This window comes from Somniosus microcephalus, chromosome 25 (genome assembly GCF_052327205.1).
Source record: "Somniosus microcephalus isolate GS21.2 chromosome 25, FLI_Smic_1.0, whole genome shotgun sequence".
Classification (NCBI taxonomy): Eukaryota; Metazoa; Chordata; class Chondrichthyes; order Squaliformes; family Somniosidae; genus Somniosus; species Somniosus microcephalus.
In genome coordinates this window covers 32,360,318-32,384,131 of record NC_141011.1, presented here as the reverse complement: position 1 = coordinate 32,384,131, position 23,814 = coordinate 32,360,318, and the positions used below count along the sequence as shown (strand labels likewise).

Here is a 23,814-nt window from a genome sequence, read left to right as displayed (position 1 = left end):
CTGTCCAGACCTGACAGAATTTTATAGGTTTCGATGAGATCCCCTCTCAATCTTCTAAACTCCAGTGAGTATAAACCCAATCGACACAATCTCTCCTCATACGTCATTCCTGCCATCCCAGGTATCAGCCTGGTGAATCTTCGCTGAACTCCTTCCATGGCAAGAACGTCCTTCCTCAGGTAAGGTGACCAAAACTGCACACAATACTCAAGGTGCGGCAACGGTTTTGTGCCAGTAAGAACGAGGTAGCGAGAACGCCAAAACTCATCGCTCCACAACAGTCAGTTTTAAGCAGTCGCTGCACTGTGTGTAGTGCTGATGTCAATCAGTTTACTAATAACGCTGGATTATTACTGCTCCAGGAGCTTGAAGTGTGCAGCTGGCTACTTAATCAAGTCTGATATTAAAATCATAAGTAAGTGAAAAATTTATGGATTTGAAAAAAAAAAATCTTTTTTGCTTAAGACTGTTTAATCAAAGTGACCCAAGAGGTGGTGTTTCAATGTATTGTTTGTTTAATCTGTTCACCGCTTCCAATGTGATCAGTCACTCTGGGGAAATTAAAAGCGTGATTTGCTTCAGTGAATTATCACCAGCTGGACCCGAGAACAGTCTATCCTGAAACGTGCTGGAGAATCGGTGCCCCCTTTAACACTTAGACTGTCGGTAGGTCTAGAGAACCTCCCGCCCTCCCGGGCTGTGGTTTTTGTAAGGGTACGGCTCATAAACTGTTACACTGAAAATATGGCAACAGATACTCAAACCTCAACAACAGATTTATTGTATTAAAAAGAAGTCAACACCTAAACTACAATTATACATAAAAATTTACAAAGTGAGCAGGTCCTTTTATTCCTGCCTCTCTTCCTGAGTATCCTAATTTTTACTCTTTTTCCACACAATCTAATCTTTGACTTTGCACTATTTTTTCCTGTTAAGAAAATATATTTAAACTCTTAACTATCTGTTTTTCTTCTGCCTCCCATCCTCTGTGGGTTCAATATTTTTTTTTAAAAGGGTTTCTTCTCATTGGCTGTAAAGCAATTTTAAGGGCGACTCTTCCAGCCAATTGAAACCCAATACTTGGGGAGGATTAACCCCGGGTCACATCCGAGAATGAGAAACCTGGGCATTTACCTGTGAATTCCAGAGCACTCGATGCACAGCGTTATTCCGAGGTTGATGCTGGCCCATCGAGGGTCAACCTGTCCGCAGTCACAGCACTGGTCATTCCCGGCGATCCCCTGCACTCGCTGCAGGATGCTCTCGCCCTTCACACTGCGGTCCCGGGAGTCACTGGCAGAGTCGATGCTGCTCGTAGATGGAGATGCGGTTCTGTCTAGTCTCTGCGAGGAAGATATGGGAATGGATTTAAAGTGGGGGGTGCCCAGGCCTGCTGCATTCTCACAGGTAACACGGCCGGCAGCTCACAGGCATCATGTCCATAAACTTACAAACAACAGTCACTGCTCTTCAAACGAGTTCATCGTGCAAAACACTTTGAGACGTTCTGATGCGATAATGTGCTATATAATTCAATTCAATTTCAATTTCAATTTTATTTGTCACATAACCAAGTACAACAAGTGAAATCCAGTCAGTGAAATGCTTTTTTCTTAACGAGCCGAGCGCACCAAGCAATTGCAAGCGCATTAGTGTTTTCTAAAATTATCTGTCAACATTCACAAATAACCCCATGACTCCAGAGACGAGCACATAATCTAGACTGACATTCCAGTGCAGTAACGCTGCTGCACTGTCGGAGGTGCCGTCTTTCAGATGAGACGTTAAACCTCTGCTCTCTCAGGTGGATGCAAAAGATCCCACGGCACTATCCAATTCCAGTTGTCTTACAGTTCATTTTCTGGCCACCGGACTTTCTCTGATCCATTCAGACCAGCTGTCAGGAACCGTAGGGGTGATTTTCTCAATGGGGAGCTTTTGGAGGCGGGACCCCCACTTGTCGGGTTTCAGTCCCGTCTCCATCAACATCTGGCCAACCCACGCTATTTTCCCTTGATTGATCTTGTTAAGCCCGCCCAGCGGGCTTAGCAGGCCAATTAAGGGAAAGCCGGTTGCAGAGAACGTCAACATATGACGTTTCATCTGTCAAAAATTTTTGACAGGTGAATTGTCATCGTTTGACAGCTCTGTGAAGCTGTCAAACAATTACATTCTCTGTAGTTTGATGAGGTCTTAAATTCAAGACCTCATCAAACTTCTTTCTTTTACAGAAATTAGATGGTTGTTGCATCTGAGAATGCATCGGCCATTTGTCATCTGCAATATGGAGGTCCGAGACTCTCCACATACAAACCGACTGAAGCCTGCAGGCAGAAACAAAGGTAAGTACACTTTTACTAACACTTTGCACTTACCTCAGATACTCACCTCTACACTCTTGCACCCATCACTTGCCTTCACACCACACTTTTGCACCCCCCCAACCCCTGCAGGCCCACTACTTGCCTCGCTGACCTGGCGGGGTTCGGAGCCTTTGGGAAGCCCGCACTTGAGGGCAAAAAGGGGATAATCCTATTTTCTGCCAGCTAACTACCTGTTAACAGGCAGTTAATAGGTTTTAATCCCTTCCCGCCTCCAAGGAGACGGGACCCGGTGTGGGACGGCTACCCACCTCCTGGAAAGATGGCATGGGGGCGGGTTGGGCAACCCCCCAAATTCTCCCATTTTCCCAGCAGTCCCGCCTCCCCAGGGCTGGCAAAATCGCCCCCCATAGTTCCGCAGAGAATAATATTTTTTAAAAAGTAGTGGCAGCTGACACTGCATGTCGGAGCTCTGACTAGTGAGATACAGGTTTGCAATTAGCAGCATTTGATCTCGGGCGTGCTGTGGTGGAGTGTGCGTCAGACTGGCAGGTGGTGTATTCAGGGTGCTAGCACTGAGGTGAGGAGTAGGATGAGGATTTTTTTTTTCCCCAAGTACCTTTAACTAAATTACTAGCACTACTGACAGCAAGTCAGAGGTTATGCTGCTTTATAATAACAGGAACAGCGTACCATGTAACGCACAAAGCAACATTATATAATAACAAGGGAAGCGTTTGCCTAATAGATGTAAAGCCTCGTGGAAAGCTGTCTGCTGCTGAGGTTGTGTTCAACGTGGCCTGTCACAAATTTTCTACCTGCTCAACGATTCCCTGTGGAACAACTGCTCGCAGCACATCCTGAAGTCAAATTGAGGCTAATTGCTGTTACACAGAAAAATCTGTCTCTAGATTAGCAGCTGCTTGTAAATCTCCGACTCCTCTCATGGGGGGGGGGGGGGGCGGGGGGTTTATCAAGGGCAACAGGAATAAAACTGTTATGATAGCAAAATACTGCAGATGCTGGAAATCCGAAATAACAACAGAACTGTCCTTCTTTCTCTTTTTTACACTTAATTTTAAGATTGACCAGTTGTGATTTTTTGCTGCTTTATCAATATGATGACATTTGAACCAATCAGGCGTAAATATAATATACACTTTTCATGCGTGACACCGTTAAGTGTGGTGTAATGTTTGTAGAGAGATAAAGGGCTGGATTTTCATTGCGGAGTCGGGTAGGAGGAGGGACTACAACTTTCGGGGTTGTAGTCCCGCCTCCATTGAGATGCGGCCAACCCACGTGATTTTCACTTGATTGACCTTGTTGAGCCCGCAGGCCAATTAAGGGCCACCCGGCAACAGGTGATGTCACAGGTTGAAATTTCATCTGTCAAGACCTTTTGACAGATGAAATATCAACGTTTCACAGCTGTTTGAAGCTGTCAAACACTGACAATCTGTACTCCAAGTTAATTCCTTCCTCTCAGGATGATTTAGAGATCGCCCTGGAACAGAAAGCTGAATGCTACAGATTTTGACAGCTGGCGGCCATTCTGCTTTCTGTGCCGGTGAGATGAGGGACTCCCAAGACCTGAAGGAAGGAAGGCTGTAAAGGTAAGTAAAGGTTAGTAGAACTTCTTTAAACACTTTACACACACCAAACACACTTACCTCTGCACTCATGCACCCATCGCTCACCTGAACACCGGACATCTCGACCCCTCCAAGCCCTTCATCCCGACGGCCCGCCTCGCTAACTTGGCGTGGTTTGGAGCCGTCGGGAATCCCACATTTCAACAATGAAAATAGGGATTAGGCTAAAAACTGCCTGTTAACAGGCAGTTAATTGGCACTAATCCCCTTCCCGCCTCGGGGAGGCGGGTCCCAGTGCGCGGCAGGTACCCGCCTCCTTTGCAACTGGCATGGAGGCAGGATGGGGTCGGGACCCCCGATTTCGGGATTTTAATCCCCCACACGCCTCCAATCCCGACTCCACGGCCCAATGAAAATCCAGCCCACAGTGTCAAACATGACTGAAGCATAAACACCCACCCGAGAGAGCAGGCCGGGCCTCGGTTTGAATGGCTCATTCAAAAGACGGCACCTCCGACAGTGTGGCGCTCCCACAGTACTGCACTGGAGAGTCAGCCCAGATCTTGTGCTCAAATCTCTAGAGGAGCGGGACTTGAACCCACAACCCAGAGGCGAGAGCGCTACCAATGGCGCCGCGGCTGGCGCCAGGCCCGGCTGTGATGCTCCGATGATTTAAACTGGGGGATAATTGGAGGATAGAATAAAAGGGCCAAAGTTTCCATCACAGCTGAAAAGAGACTCGGGGCGGCACGGCTCGTATGAAAGGTTGCGTGGGACTTACGTTGATGTAGTTATTATCCGGGCTTTCTCTATATGCAGTGGCGATGCTGGCCTGCACTGCCTGGATCCAGGCTAGTCGTAATTTTTCAGAGTCCGCCTGCAGCATACAGCTCCTGTAGAAAGCAAGCGTGCGGTCAGCTAAAAATGCCTGGCCTGGCGACATTTATACCTAACTGAGGCAGTTAGCTTAATAATCCTAAAGACTGGATAACATTTACCCTCCACAAGCGGCCATACCATGTGTTGGGCACCTTGAATGGAACATCCAAAATGAGAGCTACACACATGGCGAGAACATGGTGACTGCTGTCTTTCGCTGAAACAGGTAGGCGCAAACATACCAAGTTGCTTAGCTTGATTTGAGAAAGTAAAATCCATCAACTTAAAGTGGGTCTAAGGCTATCCTCCTTCCCAAACTCAAGTCTGATCTAAAATCTAATCCCTGTTTTTAAAAAAAAAAACAATCAAATTCACTTTGGCCGTGAGACACAAGATGAAAGGGATGGGCTTGCCCAGGTGTTGAAAGCTGAAATTCCCGGCTTCATTTCCTGGCCACCAGACCATCCCGAAGGCTGGGGGAAGTCCGCACAAGCCAGAAAGCAGAAAGCAGGGTACTGGCCTACATCAGTAGGCTTGGCCAGGATAAATGGCACGCACTGGCAGTACATTGGTACCCAGGCTCTGGAGGCAGGGCTTTGATATATATTAATGACCTGGATTTTGGGCATACAGGGCCTCATTTCAAAGTCTACAGATGACACGAAACTTGGAAATGTAGTAAACCGTGAGAAAGATAGGAACGTAATTCAGGAGGACTGGTGAAATGGGCAGGAACGTGGCAGATGAAATGTAACGCAGAGAAGTGTGAAGTGATACACTTTGGTAGGAAGGATGAGGAGAGGCAATATAAACTAAATGTTATAATCTTAAAGAGGGTGCAGGAACAGAGAGACCTGGGGGTTAACGTACACGAATCTTTGAAAGTGATTGCACCATTAATGTAAGAAAAATAAACCGAGAATATTGACGGACACGTTTTTTAAATCTGACCCCTCACTATTTAGGTTCGCAGATAGAAAAATGGCCACTGGGCGAGATTCTACAGCAGCCGCCATTTTCTGCTGTGTACTCACTTGTTTGGAGAAACAACTTCAAAGCAGAAGCGTCTCTCGATGTCCTCGCAGGGCTTGACAGAACAAAGTCGCAAATCATCAACCACCACCGTTAGTGCATCCTGAAAATTAAAACAGAAGTCATCAAAAATGGCCGACGGTTCGTGGGTTGGAGAGAAAGAACGTCCTTTCATCCAACCGGTAATTAAATTACCATCAAAATTGATCGCCACCGGCAATGCTAGTGAAGGGCTGTCCAGTGTGAGATTCAAGCGTGTAGTTGAGGAGGTTCCTCGATCCAATCCCCAGTCTGTGCTGATCTCAGGTTGGGCAATAGCAGGAGTACAAGAACTGTCCTCAGTAAGCTAGGGAAGGGAAAACTCAGGCGGGATTCTCGCTCGTGATCACTATCCAGTGACTGCTACTGACGTGAGTGTGTGCGCGGATATTGGGCGAGGACAGAATTGTGATATTCTGATGTTGGTGCAATTTTTGCTAATCTGGCAATTTGTTGGTTTTCAAATCTACTGGACGACAACTTGTGTATGTAGACAGTGCCTATATGGAGTAAAACATCCTAAAGCACTTCACAGGAGAGTAGTCAGACAAAAACTGACCCCCGAGCCAAAGAGGGACCCCCAATTTAACAAGGTCAGCTGATTAGCATAGTTGCAGATTAATATTACTGTGCCCTTCCCATGGTCTCTGGTTATAGTCACTGCTGCCTAGCAACCCTGGACAGCCACGTTAGGTGATCGGCATGCTGGGAATTGGTGTGCAGGATAGGAGTTACTGCCTCAGCTGCCTTGCCAAATGGTGCTGAGAGACCGAGATGCCCTCTGAGGTGGGTGCAAGGAAGGTGGCCCTCCGTGCCACTCCCCAGATCAGCATCGCAGCGAGCCTGCGAGGAGCTGGCGGCAAGTTGGCAATAACTGATTGTCACTTTCGCTGGCGTGTCAGCTCTATTCTGCTGGGAGCGGGCACTTCCTCTGGTCCCAACCATCAGCCTGCAAAGTGGGGAAGCTCTGGTGGGATTGTGATTACTGCCCATCTTCTAATACCAGCCATCTGCTTTCCACCACCAACAAAAACAACATGCATACATATAGCGCCTTTAACGTAGTAAAACGGCCCAAGGCGCTTCACAGGAGCGATTATCAAACAAAAAGTGACACCGAGCCACATAAGGAGACATTAGGGCAGGTGACCAAAAGCTTGGTGAAAGAGGTAGGTTTTAAGGAGCGTCTTAAAGGAGGAAAGAGGTGGAGAAGCGGAGAGGTTTAGCGAGGGAATTCCAGAACTTGGCTCCTAGTCGGCTGAAGGCACGGCCACCAATGGTGGAGCGAAGGAGGTGGAGGAGACACAAGAGGCCAGAGTTGGAGGATCGCAGAGTTCTCGAAGGTTTGTAGGGCTTGAGGATGTTACAGAGATAGGAAGGGGTGAGGCCATGTAGGGATTTGAACATGAGGGTGAATTATTTATTTATTTATTTTTAATTGAGGCATTCGGGGACCGGGAGCCAATGTAGGTCAGCAAGCACAGGGGTGATGGGTGAACAGGACTTGGTGCGAGTTGGGACACGGGTCAGCGAGCACAGGGGTGATGGGTGAACGGGACTCGGTGCGAGTTGGGACACGGGGCAGTGAGCACAGGGGGTGATGGGTGAACGGGACTTGGTGCGAGTTGGGACACGGGGCAGCGAGCACAGGGGTGATGGGTGAACGGGACTTGGTGCGAGTTGGGACACGGGGCAGCGAGCACAGGGGTGATGGGTGAACGGGACTTGGTGCGAGTTGGGACACAGGGCAGCGAGCACAGGGGTGATGGGTGAACGGGACTTGGTGCGAGTTGGGACACGGGGCAACAGAGTTTTGGATGAGCTCAAGTTTATGGAAGATTGGAGGCAGGCCAGGCGAGCGTTGGAATATTTGAGTCTAGAGTTAACAAAAGCATGGATGAGGGTTTCAGCAGCAGAATTATGTTACAACATAAACGGCTGCTATTGAAAAGTCAGAAAATGCTGGAAATACTCAGCAGGTCAGGCAACATCTGTGGAGAGCGAAACAGAGTTAACGTTTCAGGTCGATGACCCTTCGTCAGAACTGGAAAAAGCTGGAGATGGAACAGGTTTCTAAGCAAGTGTAGGGGCAGGGAAAGGGGGGAGGTAAGAACAATAGGGAAGGTCTGTGATAGTATGGAAGGCAGGAGAGATTAAGAGACATTAAGCTCGAGGAACAGCACCTCATCTATTGATTAGGCACTTTACAGCCTTCTGGACTCAACATTGAGTTCAACAATTTCAGATCACAACCTCGGCCCCATTCCTGTTTTTTTTCCATTCAGTTTATTTATTATATATTTTTTTCTCTCTCCCACATGGCAGCTGTCTTTCATTCTGCCATTTACACTTCATCTAGAGCCATCTTTTGTTTCTTAACTTGTCCCATTACCATCTCCTTTTGCCTTGCACCATCTCTTAATGTCTCTTAATCTCTCCCGCCTTCCATCCTATCACAGACCTTCCCTTTTGTTCTTTCCTCCCCTCCCCCCTTTCCCTGCCCCCACACTTGCTTAAAAACCTGCTCCATCTCCAGCTTTTTCCAGTTCTGATGAAGGGTCATCGACCTGAAACGTTAACTCTGTTTCTCTCTCCACAGATGCTGCCTGACCTGCTGAGTATTTCCAGCATTTTCTGTTTTTATTTCAGATTTCCAGCATCCGCAGTATTTTGTATTGAAAAGTCAGGCTTTGGTCTCGGCTGCAATGCCCTCTGATATTAAATAGTTCACCGATGCTCAATACACATGAAGAATGGCCATCTGCACGAGGTACTGGAGAGCAGCCGGTATCCATGGCACCATAGCCCAGTACAAGTCAATACCTCCAGAAGGGGAGAAAATTGGGGTGAAAAAGTGCAATGATAAAGAAAGCTTGTACTTTAGACAGCTGAAAATAAAGCCCACTGCTCAAATCCATTTGATAGGACAATTTTCAATGTTCTTTCACTGAACTCCTATACACTCTCAATACTGTATACATAATTGCAAAGTCAGATGTGTTTTATTTACTATAAATTCAATTGGTGTAGAATTACAGCTGTGGTTGTCAGAAACATTATTGCTGTAAGGGAGCAGTCAGCTTTCCCACTGTTCCCGCCTCTTTGGCCACAGGTGCTGACCTCCATGTGCTCTCCTTGCTGCAAGGAACTGCAAAGGGATCGCAGCCTCCTCCGTGACCGCGACACTTTCTGCGTCGGCAACACGAGAATCGCTGGACAGGGGCTTGCTTTGGGGAGGTGTGGGCAAAACGTACGCTTTTCCTTCAGACAGGATGCCCTGCTTGTGTCAGGCTTCCCAGCTCAAGGTCTGACTAGCTGCTGACAAAACTCATAGGGCTGGATTTTCATTGAGGAGTCGGGTAGGAGGCGGGACTACAACTTTCGGGGTTGTAGTCCCGCCTCCATCGAGTTCTAGCCAACCCACGCGATTTTGACTTGATTGACCTTGTTGAACCCACCCAGCAGGCTCAGCAGGCCAATTAAGGGCCACCCGGCAACAGCTGATGTCACAGATTGGCATTTCATCTGTCAAGACCTTTTGACAGATGAAATATCAGCGTTCGACAGCTGTTTGAAGCTGTCAAACACTGACAATTTGTACTCCAAGTTAATTCCTTCCTGTCAGGATGATTTAGAGATCTCCCCGGAACAGAAAGCTGAATGCTGGAACTTTTGACAGATCGCGGCCATTCTGCTTTCTGTGCCAGTGAGATGAGGGACTCCCGAGACCTGAAGGAAGGTTGTAAAGGTATGTAAATGTAAGTACAACTTCTTTAAACACTTTACACAGACCAAACACACTTCCCTCTGCACTCGTGCACCCATCACTCACCTGAACACCGGACATCTCGACCCCTCCAAGCCCTTCATCCCGACGGCCCGCTTTGCTAACTTGGCGTGGTTTGGAGCCGTCGGGAATCCCACATTTCAACAATGAAAATAGGGATTAGGCTAAAAACTGCCTGTTAACTACCTGTTAACAGGCACTAATCCCCTTCCCGCCTCGGGGAGGCGGGTCCCAGTGCGGGTTGGGTACCCACCTCCTTTGAAACTGACATGGAGGTGAGTTGGGGGCGGGATGAGTTCGTGCCCCCCGATTTCGGGATTTTAACCCTCCACATGCCTCCAATCCCGTCTCCACGGCCCAATGAAAATCCTGCCCATAGAGTCACAATGGCACAGAAGGAGGCCATTCGGCCCAATGAGTCCGTGCCGGCTCTCTGTAGAGCAATCCGGTCAGTCCCATTCCCCCGCCCTATCCCCGACTTCAGGTGACTGCAAGGCCCCTCCCCGAGAACCCATCGCTGCAGCAATGCAAAAATAAGAGTTTAAACAACCAGGATTCGAAACATTGGGGCAAAGCTTAAAAACGTGTGCAAGGAGCAAATCATCTCTCTGAAAAATCAAGTAACCCTCACAGTGTGGGCCTCGTACCTTCATCTTTTTCTGGTAGACCAGCTGACTGTTTTGTATTGAAAACCACCTCCTAAAATACAATAAAAAAAATCACAATTAAAAGTTATCAAACATATTTCGTAATAGAACAAACACATGGAAACATTTTAAAATGTCCTGATGTAGTGAAGTCCTCGGATTACTTTGCGAAACCAACATTATGGTAATTCCACTTAAATTAGCTTGAGAGATCGGTCAGGGTGGCAGATATGGGATTCCTGCTCCTATTAGTTAATGGACATTTATCAAATATAACCTGTGTGTCAAGAACAGAAAAAGTGAGCTATCAATTTTCCAAAGCTCATCTTGACAGGATCAATAGGCTGTTGTCTTCAGGGACAGCAGAACAAAGGAAGTTTGGGAGCAGCCTCCAGTGATAGATATGTTACTGCCGGAGGACTGGATTCAACAATCAGCACACTCAAAAAGGTAAAGGGGCAAGGCCGAAAGCTTTTCCCAGTTACAATCACAAAGACAAACAACATCCTTCCTGAAACAGAAATATAAGGAGGAAAGGATCCCAACATGCAGCTGCGCTTCCTGGGAACACAGACACAGAATCGAGTGTGGAGGTCAGGATGCTTGATAGCGATCACTGGGGAAAAAAAAATCAGCAAATCAGGCAGCCTCATCTATGGCCTGATTCTTTGACCCTCGATCTTGTTGAGCCTCCACACTGGGAGCCTTGCCTCCCAAAATGTACCCTACACACGCGCCTTCATATCTCTTAACATATCTGAAATATTCTCCTACTGCAGGATATATTGGACTTTATATTGTCAGTCCCAGCTTGAAGAATCCAATCTCTCAAGCATGCAGCAGGGAAGCCCAGAGGTTCCAGTTTTCTCTGATTGAGGGACCCATTTCAATCGTATTGACTGAGGCTATGGAGGGATAATGAGGTCGGCACACACTATTAGAGCAGCCTCTACAAAACGCAGAGAGTTTTAGAATGTGGCGTGCAGGAATTCCAGTGTTCAGGCCTACCTGCGATTCCAGGATTCGCACACATGGAATGAAAGGGCGTACTCCACTCCCTCAGTGCAACACCGCGGCAATTGCCCGATACTTTCCCCACAAATACACACATTCAAACAAGATGCCATCGTCTACTTGTAAGTTGGCCCAGCCTTTAGGCATCTCCAGGAATGCTGTCAACTGTTTTCTCCTGGGCATGGGCATAAAATGACCACCCCTACCCCTACCCACCTCCGGTCTGGTCAATATATCCAAAACTGGCAAAGCTCACCCCTCACAGCGCAAATATCAAATCATAGCTGGAATTTGAATCCATGGTTGGGAGTCCATTAGTCTGCCTTTATAGCCACTGGGTCTCTTTCCCTTTCCAACAGTCTTAAAATTGATGTCCACATTTTTGTAATATTTCCACTGCATGGTGTATTGTTACCCAGAATTTTAACCCCCATTAATAATGAAGATTTGTCAGATAGACACCGAGTATGACCCAAGGCGAGGGTGGGTGGTTAACCTACATCGCCCACTAGTTTCTTTCAGCACTAACTACTCACGAGGTTCAGAAACATCCACATTTTCAAAGATGACACAGCTGCTCTGGACAGGAGGGACAATAAACTGAATTAGTCATATGACCGTAAAGGAATGCTTCAAGCTGCACGCTATGTTTAGTAAAAGGATGTTGGACTTGCGTGGAAATTTGCTGAGTCCAATTTTGTTTCGAAAACCGACCTCAAAGATAGGCGACACTCCTGAAGTAAATCCTAGTTTAAGGCACAGCTACACCACAACCTTAGCTTGCACCAATGCTAAACACAAGGGGGGGGGGGGGGGGGTCATTTTGACTTGGTGTAAAATGGGCGACATCGTGTCCATTAAAAAGTCAGTGGCAATGAAAAGCAGGAGAGATCTATAATGGCTGGCTGATCTGATATCGCACAAGGTCAAAAGGACCCACCATGCAGTGTGACTCCAGAGCGAACCTGACTGAAATTCCCTCTGGTCACACTTCCAGCCCCGACTCCAGACTCGGGTTGCATTTACACTACAGCTCCGGCGTCAGTGTATGTCATCAAACGCAGAACTCCAAAGGCTCTTGGTTGATCACTACTGTAATATAGGCATTTATTGTTCCCAGTTTAGGAACACAATTAAGAGGAATCACCACATACCGGTTCCACGTCTTAAAGGCATTACTTGCTCTCTTGAACAAATAACCTTCCATCACCACACCATTAGGAGCATCAATATTGAATTCAACTTTGGAATCATCGTATGAGAAGTCCTGTGGATGGAAAAAAGTATATTTGTGATAAATGTAAATACTCTGAAACGGTATAACATCTTGCCTCTCAAAAGTTGAGGACACTGCTGTTCATTGTTAACATACATACGATTGGACAACCAATGTAATAACAAAGGATGCAACTAAATAATGGAAATGCATGTAAATAATTAGAGTTACATAACATTATGATTCATTCTAACTTTGCTCCTGTATATGTGACCAACAGGGTGGGCTCAGTTTCCATATAGATGCAGATAAATTCAGCTCCACTTCTCCACCATCCTCAACTCCACAACCATCTCGGTGAGTTCAGCTTGCTTATCTGACATCAAGTTGTGAATCAGCCAGAACTTTCTCCAACTGAACACTGATAAAACTAAAACCATCTTATTCACCCCCCACAAAAACTCTGTAACCTTGCCCGTGATTCCGCCACTCTCCCCAGCTACTTGCCCCAGCTGAGCTAGATGGTGCACAGCCTTGGTGCACAGGCAGAGGTTCAAACCCCACATCCCATCCATCATTAGGACCATATACTTCCACCTCTGCAACATTACTCGCCTCTGCCCCTTCCTCAGTCCCACCACAGCTGAAACTTATGTCCTTTCTATACCTCAAGGCTTGACTTCTCCATCAATCTCATTGGATTTCCTAGCTTCAGCATTCATAACTCCAACTCCTCCAAAACTCCATTGCTCACATTTCATCTTGCCCACATCCTAACCTGTATTAAGGTGTGATAAATGGCAGTTGAAAAGGTTACCTGTAAACATCTGACATGATTCTCTGACTATATAAGCTGTGTCTTTATGCATTTCTCCACTTCACCTGAAGAAGGAGCAGCGCTCCGAAAGCTTGTGATTTCAAATAAAGCTGTTGGACTATAACCTGGTGTTGTGTGACTTCTTACATTTGTCCACCCCAGTCCAACTCCGGCATCTCCACACCATGTATTAAGTCCACTTGCCCATCACCACATATTCACTTATATTCATTGACTCCCTGCCCCTCAATGTACTGAATTTGAAATTGATGTCCTGGTTTGCAATCCCTCCATGGCCTGCCCCTCCATAGCTCTGTAGCCTCTTCCAGCCCATAGCCTGCAGTCCTAAATCTGACCTCCTGTACATTCCTGTGCTCCTATTTTGCTGGCAGTCTTGATTAGTCTTTGTCCTACTCAGCTTGGCTTAGTGGTAGCACTCTTGTCTCTGAGTCAGAAGGTTGTGGGTTCAAATCCTGCTCCAGGACTTGAGCACATAATCCACGCTGACACTTGTGCATTGGTGAGGAAGTCCTGCATTATCAGAGGTGCTGTCTCTTGGATGAGATGTTAAAGTGAAGCTCCATCAGTTCAGATAGACATAAAAGCTCCTGTGGCACTTTTCTGAAGAAGAGTAGGGAATTCTCCTAGAGTGCTGTCATATCACTAACCTGACTCCCCAAAGCCTTTCCACCATCTACACGGCACAAGTCAGGAGTGTGATGGAATACTCTCCACTTGCCAGGATGAGTGCAGCTCCAACAACACTAAAGAAGCTCGACACCAGTCAGGATAAAGCAGCCCGCTTGATTGGCACTCCATCCACCACCTTCAACATTCACTCCCTCCACCACCAGCGCACTGTGGCGGCAGTGTGTACCATCTACAAGATGCACTGCAGCAACTCGCCAAAGCTCCTTCAACAGCACCTTCCAAACCCACGACCTCTACCACTTAGAAGGACAAGGGCAGCAGACGCATGGGAACATCACCACCTACAAGTTCCCCTCCAAGCCACACACCGTCCTGACTTGGACCTGTATCGCCATTCCTTCACTGTCGCTGGGCCAAAATCCTGGAACTCCCTTCCTAACAGCACTGTGGGTGTACCTACGCCATATGGACTGCAGCGGTTCAAGAAGGCGGCTCACCACCATCTTCTCAAGGGCAATTAGGGATGGGCACTAAATGCAGGCCTAGCCAGCGACGCCCACATCCCATCAATGAATAGAAAAACAAATAATGCAGTCCTCACACTGACGGAAAGGTGTCCAGAAGCCACTAGATGGAGCTATTATTCAGGAATGTACATCCTGAGGTTCTAAACTCTGGATTGCAGTTGAGCAGTGGCAAGATTGGGCTCCCTTGGTGACTCAGTGGGTAAATAGACTGCATGGCGTGGTGTTGAACTTCACAGACCAGGATGGTCCAGATTCAATCCCCAGGTGTTTACTACCTCGACTGAGGTGGATGTTCAGGCAACTACAAACAGCCTCAGTGTCCTTGGGCTAGGAAAGGGTGGGGAAAATCAAAGGATTCCTAATAGCTATCCATTGAACACTGCTGTAAAGCCCGTGTGTGAATGGTGAGGACAGGGACGGGGTTAGATGTGGCACTCCCTCGGGTCAAAATTCACTGTGTGCTCTCACAATGGCCAGTTGGGTGAAAGCTGAGGAAAAATAAAGCATCCACAGCCACTTTCAGAGCAGAACATAGAGATTCACAAAGTATTATTTCTAGAATCAGCAACAAAATCTGTTCTATCCAGCGATATAATGCACTATACAAGCAGTTTTTAAAAATCCAATCTGCATGCCTACTGTCTGCAGTCAAACTAAACGACTTAAAAATGCGTCAATAAATAAATGTCATGTAGCAGGTATTTAACTCGATCAAATGGAATTCTAACACAGCGGGACTGAAATCTCCTCTATCCATGGTGCTGAAACTTCAAGTCCTATCAATCCATTTACATAGAAACATGCTATGACTGGACCCGTCTAATTAGTTATGTCCACAGACCCATCCAAGCAGTACAAATAAGGGCTAATCTAATTAAACATGGCCCGAAGTAAGACAAGTACTACCAATAAGGAGGCGGTAACTTTTCCCTTTATCTTTTCATGAGATTAGAAAAGGTCATATAGAGGCAGGCTATTTTTATTTTACTTGTTGTCATGTGGTACAAAGGGTACTGGTTTTTCTCCCTACACAGTTAAAGGTAAGGCTGTCTAACCACCCACCTTCATGGATAAGATATTGAGTCAGAAACCAAACCAAACAATGCCATTTATTTCATTCTCACAGTTCTACGTTTTAAAATGGCTTTGCCAGCCCGCTCAAGGTCTGACTTATTAAATTCACATAATTGGCAAATTGTGAAACAGGGTAACCTTGAACCAGAATTTATCAGTCGATTCCAATCTTCCTATCAGTACAGCACCAGCGCTGGTGAGGGAGAGAGAAATGGGAAATAGTGTTGGAGCTAGATCTTCCACCTCAGATTCTTGAGATGCCTGTACAAAGAGGACCATCATTATTGGTCCAGCACTTAGCAAGTTCATCAGGTTAAAGCTCTGAGCATTAATGGGAATTTTCTAAGTCCAACTGCCCCAGAAATGGAGCCAACTTAGTCCCTCTGGGACACAATAAAGATCATTTAACATTTCTGCAGAAAGATGCTGAGTATCATGTCCCGGAACTCTCACCAGGACCACGCTGGACTCGATCGCTGATGCGTTTGGGGAATTTCCACTTCTTTCATTCCGAATTAAGAAATCTATGCTCAGTGAGCCGGCTGTTAGCCAGATATTGATCACCGGCGGCGGCAGCACAGAATCAATACAGTAAATGCTAACTGTGAATCTGATTTGCAAGTGTGGTATTAGCATTATTTTAAAAATGCAATGCCTGTACATCTCCCACACAAAAGAGGTACTGCGTCCTCCTGCAGCGAGGTGATAGCAAGTCATCTTACATTACCAGATAGAGCACTTCAGTAATGTCCATCATATTTTTATTGAAAATCGCAACCAAATACCTGCAGTTGCCAATTTACAATGGAATATCAGCATAAAATAATCATTTGCGCCCATATTTTAAAATTACAAGCTAGGTCTCTTTGCTCTGCCAGATCCTACCGGTCACAACAAATTCTCCTACTGCATTAAAGAAACAATTCTCGTCTTCTCATTATTTCGCTGGTTTGCTGCAGTTACATTTTAGAGAAACACAAAACGGGGGACGCGTTCTAACTTTGCCAACTCACCAGCGTGTAGTCAAGCCTGCCAAAAATCTTCATTTTTTTCCAAACGGGTTAAAACAGTTTTTTAAAAAAGAGAAAAAGTGAGAACTGAACCCCAAGACCCCGAGGAGAAGATCAAAGATCTGAAAGCTCGTCAATTATAAATGCACCATCTCCGTAATCTTCAAAACAAGGAGTGTGGTCCGATCAAGCTACGGTTCGGATTTCAGTTGCAGCAAGGATCGGTGCTAAAGCTCTCTTGGCAGCTTAACTCTGCTGTCTGTCTGTCTGTCTCCTCTGAATGCCGACACTGCACTGTCTGTTGCTGAAGTGTGTCAGCCCCACTAGAGCCACCTGCCTGATCCTCGTGCTTCCAGTCCCACACAATAGCTCACATTAACATACAGCTGTCACTCTCTCGTAACTGCAACACTGATGGGCTGGAGTTGCTCTCGCCGACCGCGCCTACAGCCCCCCCCCCCCCAAAAAAAAAACCCGGCCAGGCTTAACCCTTTATGCCCTTTGCCGCCTTCAAAACAGCAGCGGCAGAGAGGGAGAGCAAGGGGCAAAGGGTTAACGCCAGAAAACGACTTCACAGGCATTCCGCAGCTGAGGGTTCCTCTCCAACAAGGCAACCCCTCCCTCAGCAGCAGACAGGCCGAGGCACTGCACAGGCTCAGCGGTCGCCGCGTTGGACGAGGTCTGAGGCACCATCTGCCTCATTCTGCTCTGGCATCCCTGCTTAATCAAGCAGACACCAGTCTTTTACCAACCCCCGTGCACTTTTGTTGTTAGGGAATAAATCAAATTGCTTTTTGTTTCCAAAAAAGGGCAAAAAAGCCCCTTAGGGAATAAACTTATAGCACAGGAATTCTAAAAAAAAATCCTTTCAAGGACAGAGGAGAAGTTAAGAAGGTGATAGGATCATTGTTAGCCTGCATAAGAATATGAAATATTATACGTATTAAGATGCTAGATTTCCTTTTTTTCCAGTATTTTTACATTGTTTTTGGTTGCAATATGTTGAGATGTGTTACATTCATAAAATATTGTGTACACAGAATATTCAGTGTACATAGGATATTCAGTGTTCATAGAATATTCAGTGTTCATAGAATATTCAGTGTACATAGAACATTCAGTGTACATAGAATATTCAGTGTACACAGAATATTGTGTACACAGAATATTCAGTGTACATAGGATATTCAGTGTTCATAGAATATTCAGTGTTCATAGAACATTCAGTGTTCATAGAATATTCAGTGTACATAGAATATTCAGTGTACACAGAATATTCATTGTACATAGAATATTCAGTGTACATGGTACAACACACTGACTTTTACTGAGTGGCTCGGGTCAAGCACCGCCCTGGGGATTTGATTCCAGGGAGTGGCAGTGGTTTTAGTTGTAATGCTATGCTTGCCCACTATATCTGTTCCTGGTTGTGCTGCCAAGGCATTGCAATGGGCCATCCTATCCAGATGGGCGCAGCATGTTCCCGCTGCTTGGCGTGCAAGCTGTGTGGGGGAGTGTTGGTGAGAATCAGATCAGCATGGGCCAGGAACAGTGACCAGATTTGGAAGAATTTCATCCGGTTCAGCTTCTGAGAACACGCGGGCTATTTTCCATTGTGCTTCAATCCGTATTGACTGGGTGGGACTGGTAGAACTTCTGCTGATGGCATCTCAGTGGAATATACTGTGGGCTGCAGTTAGGATGAGAGCCAGGAGCTTTCCAATGTTGCTATAAAAGGGCACTTATAAAAGAAAAGCCTGCATTTATACAGCGCCTTTCCTGTCCTCAGGATGTCCCAAAGCGCTTTACAACCAATGCCGTCCTTTTGAAGTGTAGTCACTGTTGTAATGTAGGAAACGGAGTAACCAATTTGCGCACAGCAAGATCCCACAAACAGCAATGAGATAATGACCAGATACAGGAAACTTTCGATTAAATAACCGGCAAAATTCAGGAGTAGGTTCAGGTAACTTTTATTACTTGCCTTCCTCCATGTGTTGATGTGCAAGGGTGTGGCTGCAGCTGTTGCTAAGCTACAGAGACGCTTGCAACTTGTGGCCATTGTTTTGAAGCACAGGGTTTGTTGCTTTATACGGAGCTCTCGGCTCCGTATCTTTTACTATAGCGTTCGGTTATCCGGAATTTTTGATGAACCGGCACCACGTCGGTCCCGTCCGTGCCGGATAAAAAAATTGGTTTTAGTGATGTTGGTTGAGGGATAAATATTGGCCAGGACACCAGAGAGAGCTCCCCTGCTCTTCTTCTAAATAGTGCCGTGGGATCTTTTACGTCCACCTGGGAGGGCGGAGGGGGCCTCGGTTTAATGTCTCATCCGAAAGGTCACTGGGGAGCCTTGCAGTATTTCAAAAGGCCTGAATGGGCCTTCAATATTGCATTTCCCAGCAGTGACACTCCTGGATGTATGACTTCACCAGATCTGTGGTAAACTATTTCCACCCATCTTTTGGAAAGCTTAAACTTTCTTTTCCATTTACACAAGAGGTAAACAGCAAATAACTGCCACAGTACAAGTAAACACTTTGCAAATAAATTCCGGACTGAGAACTTCACTATTTGAAAACAGTACTGGCTCAGAAAGCAGGGAGACAAGCATGAATTGATGAAACAGCAGGAGATTCATACTAAGAACACAATGGTGTGTTGCAGCAATACAGGACTAAGCGCTCCTACAATGGGGGAAGGAGAAAATCTACAAAAAACAGATGTCCCAGAAGAATGCAAATTGAGGAAAATTCTGGCCAAGGAGACAAGGAGGTATAAACATTAAAAAGTGGAGACTGTGTAAAGTCTATAAATATTAAATTGCTGTATAACTCTCCGAGCAGCGGATGTTCTTTTATTGACGTACGCAGGCAGCATTCAGTGACCTCTCGGATTAACAGGAACAAAAAGTCAGGTTTGAAGTTTGGAAAATTCAAGCGGCAGAAACAAGCGAAAGGAAAGCTTGGGCCTGGAAATCAGGCAGTGTGATTTTATCGCACAAACATTCAACAGACTGAGACCAAATTCCTTTGCTCGCTGTTTTAACAGAGGTGTTTAGCCAGGTTAACCTCACCGTTAAAATAGCGGATAGAGGAATTAGATCCACTTGTGCCAAGTGTTAGTCCCAGCCTAGAAATTATTATCCTTGGGTGGTCCCAATGCTCAACAAGCAAATGTCCTGCCCAAAGTGGAACTGATTCATACACATCGGGAGGGTCCAGGTTCCACCACTGGTCTTTGCTGAGTTAACTGATTTCAGATGTGGTCGTGATAATGACAACACCTTTACGGTGGAAAAATATCCCAAGGTGCTTTACTGAAGTGCAATCTGACAAAAATGGGCACCAAGTCAAAGGATGAGATGTTAGGAGAGGTGACTGAAAGTTTGGTCAAAGAGGTGGGTTTTAAGGAGAGTCTTAAAGGAAGAGCGGGAGATGTAAAGGTGGATGGTGTTATAATTGAGCTCCGTACTCTAAATCTGGGGGAGGTGAAAAAACAGTATCAGCCAAGGTTCCCTGCCCTCATCAATCTTCAATGAAGTGAGTGTTTCTGTACATCAGATGAGATGAGGACTAGTCTCAGCTCAGTCCCAAAGACCAAATAACCTGAAGACACTCATGCACGAAAAGTGGCATTTGTGTGCCAGCCAGCGCCCATGAAACCAGATCCGAGCAAGAGTCAGTGCCTTTGCAAGAGATGGGGAGAACATTGTGGAAATAAAATATTGTTATACTCAAATTGCACTTCAGTCTTCCCCCACGCAGGTTTAGGATTTAATCGGATTGAAAAAGGACGTAACCCGACATTAACAGCAAAAGCAAACTATAGAATAAATGAGAGATGGAAACTCAGGATCTACAAATAGATACGATTTACTGTAATCCTTTCATTGTATCAAACTGTAGATTTGGTATTTTGGGAAGTCACATTAAAAAATCATTCCAGCCTGTGGCAAAAAGATTCAATGCTGGCTGATATTTCATGCCTCCCTATACGCTTTATTGCATTATATAAATGTCCTCTTTTAGTCACCACTTACATAAGCACAGTCAACAATATGTCACCTTCAGTTTTAAGGCTAGTTGAATTTCTGACATGGTATTCTTATTTTCTGCTTATTGTAATTTTAACTGTACCTGACATAGTGATGTCACTCACTACTTAAAACCCACTGCACACATTTTTAAATACAGTAGTTACAGATAATGTCCACGGGCGAGGCTCTAGTCAGACGACTGCAGGACTTCTATACTTGTCAAAAATAGACAAAAGACGAGTGGAGAGTGGACTGCTAGATCCTGATGTGACGTTTTATGCCCCATTTAAATTACAACATTGGCACTGGCAGTCGCCCCAGGTTCGGTGGCGGTTGTAATGTAAATGAGTGATGCCAGTGCTGCCAGCAACCAGATTGGAAGGTGGATTTCTTGCGCTCTTTCAGAGGCAGCAGTGCCTGTGGCAGTGAATGTAAATGACCATCATTTTGTTCTGCCCGTGGGTGGGCAGGGTGACTCATGCCTTCCGCACAGGGCAGCAAGGCTGGTTTTGGTTGCACAGGTGCTGGTAGGACAGTGCACTGGTACATTTGGCTTGTTGGCACAGCTGAATATATACTGACAGTGAAATGTGTTGAACTGTTGAGGTAATTCACTTGATCTTGTTCCCAGGGGTTCAGCTGGGCTGGTGTGGAAGGAAAAAGGGCTCTGCCTGCATGAAGTGGTGGTCTTGCTGGGTGGGGGGGCCTACTATCCTTGCCCGAAGCTGCTGTTGCCCTTTTTGTGTAGGTCGATCTTATCCTCCTGGAGTGTCGTTTCAGTGTTCATGGGGAGGTGTGGCCAGAAGGTGCAGGGCTTGTGTTGTGATGGCCCTCAGCAGATGTCTCTGAACTGCCTGGTACCCTTCCAGTTCCCGGTGGACACTCAACATCACTTGCTCAGATTGGGCCACGTTCCACAGCTGTTTCAGCCACATATGCTGTGGAGGGGGAGGGGGGTGGCAGTGCTCAGCAGGGTGGGCTGGAACTTTGACTGGTAGCATCGGGAATAAGTAGGGGTGGAGCATTCAACTTCACGGTGATTGCCCTTCCTAGAGGTGGCATTGGCAGACTTAGTCCATTTGTCTTGGTCAGTGGATAGACATTTTGGGTGAGAGTTTTCTAGACTTGCAAGTTTCAGCATTACTTTTACACCTAGGCCTCAGGAGCCAATTCCCACTCACATGAAAGGCCAGGACTCCCAATGTGCACGGGGGCATCCTGCATAAGGGATATGCCTTCTTTTATGGAATAGCTTAACCTGCATTCTGAGCTGAATTCCCTGATGTTTTCTGGATGGTGATGAGGAACGAGGCGGAGCAGTTAGTTACACGCAGTGATATCTTGTGTTCATTCCCTGCAGTCCATTCTCCTTAGATACTCTGGCCTACTACCAGAGGTTTTCTGACCAAAGTAGAGGAGGGAGGGGTATCCCCACCTGATTCCTTATTAGATGAAGAATGCAGGCGAGGTAAAGGCTATTAGCAAATAATGTGATTGCAGGGTGCATCATGACGTAAGAAAACTACTAGGCACTTAGTTGGAGTATTAAACAAGGCTTTAATCAACTGTTTTTCAACATGGAGATCTAGTTGTGTCCTTTACTAGTTCCTGTTAAAGAATGTCCTGAGCAAGCTGGGCCCATGCCTGAGTATTTATACTCTCCCTGGACAGCGCCACCAGCAGGCCGCCCAGTATCATTTCATAAGTCATTTCCACGTGATGACAAGGTTCATGTCACATCACTTTCAGAAAGTATCACTGAATGATAGTGTCCCTAACAGTGTCTGCGCATTTCTAAATCTCCAGCAACGGTATTCTGTCCAAACATTGCCTCTTCCTGATCCCCTGCAATGATTTGATTATTTAAGTTCTGATGACATCAGTCATAAGGGGGGGAAGTTAAGTGGAGATGACAGTTAAGTATACAATTGCCCTTTAAAGGGGTAAAGGATCGAGTAACCAAGAATCATATAAAGGTAAGTAAGTTGGGCATCTTCTGTTTGGAAAAGATGAGACTTTAAGGTAACCTCGTTGAGGTTCCCATGATTACCGAGGGCACTGATGGGTTGGTCTGGGGAAATGGTTCACTGTAGCAAAGGGTTCAAATATTGGGTGACAAAATAAAAAATTAGGAATAAAAAGGAAAATCAGAAGGAAACTTTTTTTACACAAGGGTAGTAGAGTTATGGGAACAGTTTATGAGGGGAAATCACTGATTGAAGAAAACAGCATAAATGAATTCAAGAGGCAATTCCTGTGTTTCTGAAGAGAGAAGGGATTGAGGGATGCGGCAAAAAGATGGGATTAAGATCATTTCAGGAGAGATTTTTGGGACTAATGGTCATTTTCTCATTTGTAACTGGGGGTCAGGGAAGTGTTGTCTAAGTGCTACGACAATCAGCAATCACTAGCAATAAAACTACATTCTCTATCATTGAGACAAGCCATTTGAGAACGCCTGGCTGAACGACAGCTTGTAATCCGCTGTCCAGCAGTTATGTTTCCCTGCAGCCAATATCTTGGTCTGTTTCCCAAATGACAAACTGCTCCTGTACTAAAAGGTGCATGCCAACAACAAACTGCAGTTTGTAGAATCATAGAATCATACAGCACAGGAGGCCATTCGGCCCATCGTATCTGTGCTGGTTCTCTGAAAGAGATAACAATTAGTCCTACTCCCCGGCTCTTTCCCCATTGCCCTGCAATTATTTCCTTTTTAAGTATTTATCCAATTCCCTTTTGAAAGTTACGACTGAATCTGCTTCCACCACCAGGCAATACATTTCAGATCTTAACAACTGAGAGAGTAAAAACATTTCTCCTCATCTTCCCCCTGGATTTTTTGACAATTATCTTAAATCTATGTCCCCTGGTTACTGACCCTCCTGCCAGAGGAAATTCTCTCCTTACTTACTCTATCAAAACCCCTAACAAATCTCCCCTTAACCTTCTTTGCTCTAAGGAGAACAATCCCAGCTTCTCTAGTCTCTCCACATAACCGAATTCCCTCATCCCTGATACTATTCTGGTAAATCTCCACAGCCTTGACATCCTTTCTAAAGTGCGGTGCCCAGAATTGGACACAATATTCTAGCTGAGGCCTAACCAGTGACTTATAAAGGTTTAGTATAACTTCCTTGCTTTTGTTCTCTTCTACCTCTAT

The 23,814-nt window shown here is 45.9% G+C and overlaps 1 protein-coding gene across 1 annotated transcript in view; it reads right to left on the bottom strand.

Moving 5' to 3' along the window:
- The window catches only part of LOC147100641 (arf-GAP with coiled-coil, ANK repeat and PH domain-containing protein 3-like), a 378,922-nt gene that overhangs the window by 36,809 nt on the left and 318,299 nt on the right, over nucleotides 1-23,814 (bottom strand). Inside the window, exons 10-14 of the mRNA XM_085967110.1 lie at nucleotides 12,472-12,584; nucleotides 10,304-10,355; nucleotides 5,833-5,933; nucleotides 4,701-4,812; nucleotides 1,138-1,346 (exon numbers count right to left, since the gene is read on the bottom strand). Of these exons, the coding sequence (XP_085823236.1) occupies nucleotides 1,138-1,346; nucleotides 4,701-4,812; nucleotides 5,833-5,933; nucleotides 10,304-10,355; nucleotides 12,472-12,584 (587 nt within the window). The remainder of the gene's footprint in view (nucleotides 1-1,137; nucleotides 1,347-4,700; nucleotides 4,813-5,832; nucleotides 5,934-10,303; nucleotides 10,356-12,471; nucleotides 12,585-23,814) is intronic.